Raw genomic sequence first — 10,121 nt, 5'->3', positions numbered from 1 at the left:
GTGACCTCGGCCTTCATCGACCACTTCGGCTTCAACGACGAGGAATTCGGGGAGCAGGAGGAGAGTGTCAAGTGTGTGTCTGCCCGGAACACCCCCCCCACCCCCGCACCCGCTGCCCCACACTCGCTGATGGGGTGCACTGGGGAACAGGACCACTAGGTGGCACCAGATCCACCTTCTCTGCTGTGGGCCAGGAGCCAGGACTCCTGGGTTCTCGCCCCAGCTGTGCCATGGCTCCTGTCGGTGCCGCGCCTTTTGGGGTGACCCCCCCCCGGCTCATTCACACTAACTGGGGGTTCTGCGCAAACGAACCCCTGTGCTTTCCGGGGGGACGCTGAATGTGTGCGTCTAACCCAGCTTTGCACGCGGTATCCCGTCGGCCCCCCTGCCTCCCCGGGGACCCCCATGTGGCGGGGGGCTGTGTGACGAAGTGGGGGGGAGTCCGGGACAGGCTGACACCCCATAACCCCTCTCCTTGGCTTCCTGCCTCCCCGGAGACCCCGCGTAGAGCAACAGGGTAGCGTCACATCAGACCCACCCCACCACCACCACCGCCGCCATGGGGCCAGGGTGCTGGCAGTAGTGCCCCCTGCCTGTTGAGCAGCCCCCCCCCTCGGTGTGGGGCACCCCAGCCCCCCCGCAAACCCCTCTCGGCTTCATGTCTCTGCTTCTCTTTTTCTCTCCGCTGCCTCCAGCGCCCACTTCCGCCAACTCAAGAGGTAACAACCCCCCCGCACCCCCCTCCCAGACCCCCGGCAGGGGCATGTGACAGCAGCCGGACCCCTCCCCATCCCCAAGAGCAAGGGGGTGGCGAGGAGAACCCCATTTCAACCCCCCCGGCCCTTTCAGGAAATCCCACCATCGGGGACTCAGCTGGGCACGGCTCCAGGCAGCGCAGGGTTAACCGTCCCAGCAGCCCTTGGGGCCCCAACTGCCCTCTGCACCCATGGGCAGTTCCCCCCCCCCCCCCCCCCGCTCGGGCTGGCACCCCCTTTCCTAGCACATGGGAGGGGAGTGGGGTCTGGTGGTTAGAGCGGGGGCGGGGCTGGGAGCCAGGACTCCTGGGTTCTCTCCCAGCTCTGGGAGGGGAGTGGGGTCTGGTGGTTAGAGAGGGGTCTAGCAGCAGCCCCTCAGCTGCTGGTCTCTTCCCAATGCTTGTGGTGGGGGTGGCCAGCGGCACCCCCCGTTTGATGCGGGCTCGGCCCCCTGTCATGGTGCGTTCTCCGTTCCAGCGCCCCCTTCGACAGGACGGGCAGCCTGAGCTTCTCGCTGAGCGCCGACGACGACAGTGTGAGTGCTCCCCACCCCCGATGTCCCCCTGGCTCTGCGTCCCAACCCTACTGCCCCCCTCACCACCTTCCCTAGCCCCGCATCACCCCCCGCCCCGCCTCTGCTGTGCCCTCTGCCCTTCTCTTAACGCCTGCGCCACCCTCCCATGGTGCCCCCCATTCCCAGCATCACCTCGCCGAGCGCCGATGACAAGCGCATGAATGTTCCCCCCGTGGCCACCCCCTTGTCCCTCCCGTCGTGCCCCCAGCCGGCGCCCTGACTCTGTCCCCTTCCCCCAGCCCAACTCCAACCTGTTTGAAGTCTGCTACAAGGAGCGGATCCAGCAGTTTGATGACGACGACTCGGACGGGGAGGACGCCTGGCAGGAGAAGGAGCTGGGCTACTCGGGGGGCCCCTCGCAGCCCGCAGGGCCCAGGTACTGGCCCCCAGTGACTCCAGGGGGGCAGGCACGGGGCCTCCTGGTCTCGGGGGCAGCCAGGATGCCTGGGTTCTCTCCCTGCCTCTGGGAGGGGAGTGGGGGCTAGTGGTTGGAGCAAGGGGGGCTGGGAGCCAGGACTCCTGGCTTCTCTCCCCAGCTCTGGGATAAATACCAGGTTGGGTGAGCTCATGGATCTGATCAGGGATGGCAGGGAGAGGACGGGATACCAGGGTAGATGGGCCCATGGCTCTTATTCAGGGACAGGGAGTGACGGGATACGGGGTAGGTGGGGGAGGGGGATACCAGGGCAGATGAGCCCGGGGGGGCTGATCTGGTGGGCGGGGGGGACGGGATACCGGGGTAGATTGGCCATGGGGCTGATCCTGGGGAAGGTGGGATACTGGGGTAGATGGGCCCATGGGGCTGATCCGGGGGTGGAGGAGGTGGGATACCAGCGTAGATGGGCCCGTGGGGCTGATCTGGGAGGTGGGCGGGAGGCCGGGGTTGATGGGCCCGTGGGTTGGGTCTGGGGAGGTTGCGGGATACTGGGGTCGATGGGCCCGTGGGGCTGATCCGGGGGCAGGGAGCAGGTGGGATACCGGGGTAGATGGGCCCGGGGGGCTGATCCAGGCCCATTCTCTCCCTGCGGCAGGAGCTGCGGCAGCACGGACAGCGAGGGCAGCCGGGACTCGGAGGAGGAGGAGGGCGAGGAGGAAGACGCTGGCGGGGGCGTGGAGGGCGGAGGAGGAGGAGGAGGTGGCGAGGCCGAGGGTAAGACCCCAGTGGAGAATGGGGTGTGTCCAACGTGGGGGGGCGGGGGGGGGTGGAGCCAGAGGAGGGGGTTGGGGGCTGGCTCTGGGTGGGGTGGTGGTGTCTAGGTAATATATGTAAATTAGATGGTGCATATTCATTAAACATGCAAATCAATGCCTCACTTCCTACTTTCGGGTGGTGGCCAGCCCAAGCCGCTGCGCCCAGTGGGTGCCGGTGTTGCCCACTGGCACCAGGCAATCGGAGCAACAGGCCTCTTCCCGGCCCTGACGCCGCTCTCTGCTCTCCCTTCTCAGGGGCCAGCCCTGACCCGGAGCCTGCAGAGCCCCCAGCTCCGCTCCCCCCCAACGGCGGGGTGGACACCGGGGTGGCTGTGTGGGACAGGCCCGGCTCGGACACCTCCCGCCCCCCCACGGAAGGGAGCTGGGCCCTGTTTACAGACACCCCAGCGCAAACCAGGTGAGACCCAACCCCCTCCGCCCCCCTCGGCCTCATCTTCATTGGCCTCGGGGGGGCACCAGCTGCTGTGGAAGACGGGATGCCGGGGTTGATGGGCCCGTGGGTCGGGTCTAGGGAGGGGGCAGGAGGCCGAGGTCGATGGGCCCCGTGGGTCGGGGAGGGAGGCCAGGGTCGATGGGCTCGTGGGTTGGGTCCGGGGAGGGGGCGGGAGGCCGGGGTCGACGGGCCTGTGGGTCAGGTCCAGGGAGAAGGCAGGAGGCCGGGGTCGATGGGCCCCGTTGGTCTGGAACGGGGAGGGAGGCTGGGGGTCGAGGGGCCCATGGGTCTGACCCAGTTTGGGGCGTATTTCTGCAGCCCGTCAGACGCCCCGTCAGGCTCTGCCCAGGGACCCCACCCTCAGGAACCGACAAGCAGCAATGTATCTTTGGGGGGAGGTGAGTGTCACCGCGGCAACCTGACCCCCCTTCCCCCCAGCATTGACCCCTGGGCTGTGAGCCCTGGGGTGGCCGTGGGAGCGGGGCGGGGGTTGCATCACCCTTCCACCACCGGCCCCTGCGGTGGGGGTCTTCCTCGGGGGGGGGCAGGGGGATGGATCTTGAGCCCATGGGTCTGAGCTAAGCCGGGGGAGGGTGTCTGGGCCCGTAGGTTTGATCTTGGGGGCTCTGGGGGTGAGGGTGGCTGGGCCTGTGGATCTGGGCTGGGGGGAGGTTGGGCCCATGGGGCTGGAGGGGGGTGGGGGTCAGAACGACCATGTTGGTGGGCCCCTAACGCCCCCTCTCTCCAGCAGCCCCCCCGGAGCCCCCCCGTGCGGGATCACCCTGCGAGAGCAGCGACCCGGCGCCGAACGGCCAATCGGCACCTCCGCCCGCCCCCGCCGCAGCCAGGCCAAAGTAACGCCGGGGGCGAGGGGGAGGGTCAAACGCGGGGTGCCAGCGCCCATGTGGGGGGGGAGGGCGGGGGGAAGGGTGCCCTAGGACATGGCTGAACCCGGGGGTGGGGCTTGTGGGGTGGGGGAGGAGCCAGCCCTGGCCCCACCCCTCACCCAGCTGTTTCTCCCCCCCAGCACGGAAGGGGCCCCCCTATCTACCTCCGACGCCAGCCAGCGGCTCCCGGGGGCCGCGGCCGCCCCGAAGGCGGAAAACAGCGCCCCCCTTAGGCAGCAGCAGCCAGCAGCCAGGTGAGCTCTGACCCCTCCCCCCCTCCCCCTGGAGGAGCGCTCAGCCGGTGGGGGGTCAGCTCGATGGGGGGCTGCCTGGTGGGAGGGGCTCAGTAGGGGGGATCCCCCTCAGGATCGGGGGGGCGCTCAGCCTGTGACCCCATCAAATCCTGTGCATGGGGGGGTGTTAAATTGGCCTAGGCTGGGGAGATGGGCCCTGGGTTGGGAGGTCCGGGCAGACGGGGTGGGGGGGTCCCCAATTTGGGAATGGGGGGGGCGATGGAACAGTGATGACCCCCCCCCTTGTCTGTCTCTGTCTCCTCCCCAGATAAAGCTCACAGAGGGCGCCTGGGGAAGCTGCTGATCGTGGGGGGCTGGGGGGAGCCCCCCCTCCCGGAGCCCGGCCCGCCCAAGGAGAGCCCATTCCCGCGGGTGGGGGCAGCATAGGACGGGGGGGCACAGTCCTCTCCATCACAAGATGCTTATGGCGAGACAGCTGAGCCCCCCGCAGGCAGGCTGGTGTGAGCCCCCCCGGCATGGCCCCCCCACCCCCCCCTTTTTTGCACTGAAATCGGCGGCAGGGCGACAGAATTCAAAGCGAATCGTTGGGAGAAGTGACTCTGGGAAGCACTAACCCCGCCCCCCCGCCGGCCCCCACTTCCCATGCCGGCCCCCCACCGTGCTTCCAACCCCCGAGGTTAGCTGCCCCCCTCACAGCCTGCCCCACCTCCCCCCTCTGCTCCCCTGGTGGCCAGGCACGGGAAGGGGGGCCCCTCCCCACACAGATTAGATTTTAAACCCCCCCCCCCCCTGTTCCAGCATAAGCACAACACCAACTCTACCCCGCCCCCCCCCGTCGGGTCCAGGGCCTCAGCCAGGGGTGGGGCTCTGCCCCCCCCAGAGCCCAGCTTAGTTGTGGGGGGGGGGAGAAATGCTGGAGGGAGGGGGGGGGGCGGAGGGTGGACATGGTGGGCGGGACTAGGAGCTGTTGGGGGTGGGGCCAGGGGGAGTGTTGGGGGCGGGGTTGGGCATGGGTAGGTGGGGCCCATGGGGAGGGGGTGAGTGTGGTGGGTCGGGCTGGGGGTGTGGGGGGGGGGCACTACAAGGGAGGGGTGGAACTCAGGGCTGTGGGATAGATCCGTGTCCCTCCCTCCCCCCGGCTGGTTCTGACCCCCTTTTAACCCCATGTTTTCCGCTCCCCCTTGTTATTTATTTCCCTGGCCTGGGGGGCTGGAGCTGCCCCGTCTCCCTCAAGCAGAGGTGTTGGGGGGCAGAGATGGGTCACGCCCCAGGAAACAGCACCAGCCGGTCAGAGTGGAGGAAGGAACAAGTAGTTCCCCTCCCCCCCCCCCCCCCCCCCCCCGGGTACTTTTCAAGTGGGGGAGGGGATGCGAACAGCCCACAATGCACCTGCCCTTTTGGACACCTTCCCCCCTCCCGACTCAGTGGCCTCCCCTCCTGGATCCCACTTCTCACACCAGCACTGGCTCAGACCACAGCCCATCTGCGGGGGAGCAGAGCCGCCTGCCCCCCACCTCCACAGGGACCACAATGGTGCCTGGACCTCCCGCTGTCTTCCCCCCCCCCCCGGCGGAAGGTCTAGGAGGGCCCCAGTCCAACCCCCGCTCTGATGGTCTCCCCCTCCATTTGCCCCTGCAGGGGAGTTAACTCTTTGTCCCCCCTTCCCCACAATTGGGGGGGGGGTATCTGGGTACCGAGGGGCAGCTCCCTCCCCCGTGGTAGGGGCCTCAGGTCCCTCAGCCTCCCCAAACCCACCCTGTAGCAAATCTGGAGGGGGGGGCATACGGTACAGAGAGGGGGTCTCTTTCCCTCCCCACCTCAGGGGATTTGGGGCCCTTCAGGAGTGGGGGAAGGTTTATGGGGACCTAGGAAGTTCCTTGCCCCCATAGCTCAGGCTGTAGGGCATGGGGGGCTAGGGGTCCCCCACCAATCAGCAGGTGTCAGCTGAGGGGCTGCCCCCCCATCCCCCTCTCCACACTGATCTTCCCGGCCTCTCCAGAGAGGTTCTGCATTGCACTAGTTTTGGGGGGGATCCCAGGTGCTTGGGGGGGGGGGGGCGAGGCTGGAAGGGAGGCGTGGGGTCTGATCCTCTCCCCTTGCACAAAGAGACTTTGAAACAACACCCCCCCCCCACCCCCGCACGGCCCCTGGCTGGGGGGAGACAGGGCCAGACGCCAGGCCAGATGGGCCTGCGACGCACCTTTCTCCTTTTTAAAAGCACTGAATTCCCCCCCCCGCCCCCCCGGCCCCCTCCCAAAGTCAGCAGTAGCCAACAGTGATGTCCTGGTAGCCATCCCCCCTCCCCCGGCTACCCCTTTAGTGGCAATATTTAAAAGCTCTTAAACAGGAACCAAATCAAGTGGCCTTTTGGGGGTTGGCCCGGGGCCTCCCCGGCCGGCGACCATCCCCCCTGTTTCGTGGGTCCCCGGCTCGTCTCTTTTGTTATTTCGGATGAAAATAAAAAACAATGGTTAAAGCCTGAGCGTGCCGCGGCCTCCTTCCTGGGGGGCGGGGGGCAGCGCGCCGTGGGGGGCCCAGCCCCAGGGATTGCACCCAGGAGCCCGGGCTCCCAGCCCCCCTGAGCCCCACTCCTCCCAGCAGCTGCCTCCCTGTTATCAGCTGGTGCTGGGTGGGGATGAGGCGGGAGAAATCGATTTTATGTCTCTTCCCCCCCCCCCTCCGCTGCCGGTCTTATCTCTGGCTCTGTTGAACCCATGGGAGATGAAAGTCCAGGCGGGTGCCTGGAGTTGGAAGCAGCAGCCAGGGTGCGTCCCAGAGCCGCCGGCCCGGAGCCCCGGCCCCTCACCATGGACATTCTCGAGACGGACGCCCGCTACCGCCGGAACATTGCGGCTGATGTAAGGAGGGGGAAACTGAGGCACAAAACGGGGACAAGTGGTGGGGGGCGGAGACTCAGTGGCCTGGCTCCCAGTTCCCTTCCCCCAGCCCTGCTCTAAGTCACTAGGCCCCACTCCTCTCCCAGAGCTGGGAAGAGAACCCAGGAGTCCTGGCTCCCAGCCCCGCCCCCCCTGCACTCAACCCCAGTGTCCTCCGTGTGTCGTGCTGCTATTATGGTTCCTGGGACTGAGCCGGTAAATCAAGGTGGGATTTCCCTGCAGCTGTTTCCATTTGCATCGTTTCCCGTAGCCCGCCTGAGCTGGGTGGCGCTGCTGGGCCCATGGGGGAAGGGAACCGGGGCTGGTAGCAGGTTCAGCGTGGATAGCCCTGATCGCAGTGACGGCCTGGGTGACCTTGAAGGCACAATATCAGTAGGTTTCAGAGTTAACGCCCTGTTGATGTGAATGGGGCAAGCTCATGGCAGAATTGAGGGACAATTAGGAGCAAAGTTATCTGCCTCTTCCTGCCCAATCTCCTGGGGATTAAATACTTAACAAGGGGCTAGCGCCAGCTGGTTTCAAAGTTAAAGCTGCTACTTTGGCATCAATAGGAGCAGAACTTCACCCTTCGACGAAGCAGCATGAACTTGCTCTTCCTGCTAAACGGTGAAATAGTTGTTAAATTGTGCCATCGGTAGGTTTCAGAGTGAACGCCCACTAGGGTGAGTGGGCCTGGGCCCAGTGTTTACTTTGGGTGGGTGGATGTTTTAGGGTTGGTGTAGTGCCTGGGTTCAACTGGAAATTCCTGGGGAAAACCTAGCTCGGCTATGAAACTGGAAAGTTGTGGTTGAAGCGATGCTGGCAGTAGCTTTTGGAGTTCACACACAGCGCCAGGAAAGAGGGGCTGGATCAGGAATGGGGTCAGGGATAGAGCAGGCGTAGCGGGATGTTGCTGTGATTGCTCTGGCAGCTGAATTACCAAGGACGATGTGTTACATGAGAGCCGTAGGTTTCAGAGTTAACACTTCATTGAGGTGAATGGGGGGGGGGGTCACTTCCCAGCCCCACTGGGAGGAGGAGGCAGGAGATGAGACGAGTCGATTTAGCTAGGATATCTTGGTGGGAAAATAGTTAATAAGGCTGGTCTCTTTTGGGTTATCAGTAGGTTCCAGAGTTCACGAAAGAGTCGTAAAAAGGGAGTTAAGTTCCCAATTCCAATAATTAGAAGGCCATAGACAGTAACTCCTCACTTAACGTGGTCGTTACGTTCCTGAGAAATGCGACTTTATGCCAAACGATGTTAAGTGAATCCAATTTCCCCAGAAAAATTAACGTCAATGGGGGGGTTCGGTTCCAGGGAAATTTATTTCTCCAGACAAAAGCCGCAATAGACGGAGACAGTCGAAGTTTGAAACAATTGAATACTGGACCCAGCGACGAATGATTGTGAAGCCTGGGAGAGGTTGGGGGGTCAGAGGGTGGATATTTCCCGGGGGATGCCTGGCTGCTAAACGGTGAACTAGCCCTCGCCTGAGCCCTCAAGGGTTAACACGCTGTTGTTAATGTCGCCTCACACTCTACAAAGGCAGCGTGGGGGAGGGAAACACGATAGACGCCGGGGGGGGGGCAGTGACTGCAACCCCTGACCCGGATGATGGGCCCCTGCCGGAGCCGACGACTCCCCCTTCCTGTCCTGACAGTGCCTGCCTGGCCGCACAGGCGCTGACTTTCCAAAGTGCTGGGGGGAAGGGGGGGGAAGAGAGACGTGTGTTGCCCCTTTAAGTACGCTCCCCCCCACTTCAAGTACATTGCCCTTTTAAGCAGATCAGACAGGAAGCAACAGCTCCCAGCATGCTCCCCCTGCCCCCCCCTTCTGTCCCCGAGCCCTGTCCCCTCCTTTGCCTTGTGGAGAGGGGGTACAGCGCGGGGGGGGCAGGAGTGGGGGGACATCCTGACATCTGCACCCCTCTCCCCCCGCACAGCAAGCAGGGGCAGTGGGGGGAGGGCCCCCTGAACCGGTGCTGGGCACCTGCTGAGCCGCATCCCTTGCAGGGAATTTAGGGGAGCTGACGGGGGGCCCCTGGTTCTAATCCCCACGAGGATCCCACAAGCAGTGCGCAAAGCAGGCAGCTGCCAAACGACCTCATGAGGGAGCATTGCGCAAGTTTAAAGGCGCCTGTTCCCTAAGGGCAGTGTTAGGTGAGGAGTCACTCTGCACTGGGTTATCGATAGGTGAGCCAGGGATCCGCGTTGATTGTATTCAGTCGGCTGTCAGTAGTTTTCAGTGTTAACACCGTGAAGTAACCAACAGGTTACTTTGGGTGTTGGTTACGACAGATTATCGTTAGGTTTCGGAGTTAACCTAGCAAAATAACTGCCCAGACCCAATTTATAAGAATCGATATGTCTGTTGTTTCCCCCGTTAACTCTGAAACCGAATGACACCCCATTTCCCAACCCTGGTGTGTCGGTAGGTTTCAGAGTGAACACGGTGAAATAGCCAGACTGAACATTACTATGGACTCATGGTGTCACAGTTAATACGATGACCGTTAACAGGCTCGCGCTTACAGAGTAGGTCATCAGTAGGTTTAAGAGTTAACAGGTGTGACGATTAGCTTTGGAGCATGGGTAGTCCTCAGAGTTGACCCCAGTGGGAAATGACACGTGATTGCTGTCTGAGTCACACGGCATTGTTCCCTGCTCCCTGATTGGACCGAGGGATAGTCCCCAGGCCGGGCGTGCCGTGCTCTCCCTAGTGTAGACGGGCCCCAGACGTGTCGATTTCCACCCCCCTCTGCAGGCCAAGAGCCGCCGCCTCAAGCTACTGCCGTTCCTGGCCGCCTGCGGCCTGTACTTCGCCCTGCTGCTGCCTGAGCCCAGCTGGGTCAGCGCCGGCGTCAAGAGCCTCCCGGTCCTGAGTCTGGTCTTCTTCCTGACGGCCCAGGCCTGGGGTGACGGCGCCTGGACCCCGGCCGCCCGCCGGGTCTGCTGGGGGCTGATGTTCTCCAGCATGGGAGACGCCTCCCTGGTCTGGCCTCAACTATTCCTCCTAGGTACGGAGTCAGGAGTGAGGGGCAGCGGCAGGGCTGGGGGGAGCCCAGGGCTGGGCTAGCAGGGGCTGCGGATCGGGAGTGAGGGGCACTGGTGGGGGAGGGGAGGGGAGGGG

The 10,121-nt window shown here is 64.1% G+C and overlaps 2 protein-coding genes across 2 annotated transcripts in view; both read left to right on the top strand.

Annotated features, from left to right (window-relative positions):
• LOC115271504 (serine/threonine-protein phosphatase 6 regulatory subunit 1-like) overlaps nt 1–4,622 on the top strand; it is a 6,082-nt gene extending 1,460 nt beyond the window's left edge. The window contains exons 5-13 of the mRNA XM_029914141.1: nt 696–719; nt 1,233–1,290; nt 1,569–1,705; nt 2,361–2,502; nt 2,776–2,938; nt 3,293–3,372; nt 3,726–3,828; nt 4,002–4,115; nt 4,423–4,622. Coding sequence (XP_029770001.1) covers nt 696–719; nt 1,233–1,290; nt 1,569–1,705; nt 2,361–2,502; nt 2,776–2,938; nt 3,293–3,372; nt 3,726–3,828; nt 4,002–4,115; nt 4,423–4,541 — 940 coding nt within the window. The 3' untranslated portion in view covers nt 4,542–4,622. The remainder of the gene's footprint in view (nt 1–695; nt 720–1,232; nt 1,291–1,568; nt 1,706–2,360; nt 2,503–2,775; nt 2,939–3,292; nt 3,373–3,725; nt 3,829–4,001; nt 4,116–4,422) is intronic.
• A 2,184-nt stretch (nt 4,623–6,806) lies between these two features.
• On the top strand, nt 6,807–10,008 carry LOC112125203 (lysoplasmalogenase-like protein TMEM86A; the record flags this gene model as incomplete). Its single annotated transcript, XM_026663026.1, has 2 exons — nt 6,807–6,973; nt 9,756–10,008. Coding segments are annotated over exons 1-2 (397 nt in total), but the record flags the coding sequence as incomplete, so codon positions are not given.
• Nucleotides 10,009–10,121: the final 113 nt, after the last annotated feature.

This window comes from Terrapene carolina, unplaced genomic scaffold (assembly GCF_002925995.2).
Source record: "Terrapene carolina triunguis isolate 2854851 unplaced genomic scaffold, T_m_triunguis-2.0 Scaffold31926, whole genome shotgun sequence".
NCBI lineage: Eukaryota > Metazoa > Chordata > Testudines > Emydidae > Terrapene > Terrapene triunguis.
This window is presented reverse-complemented; position numbering and strand designations above follow the sequence as displayed.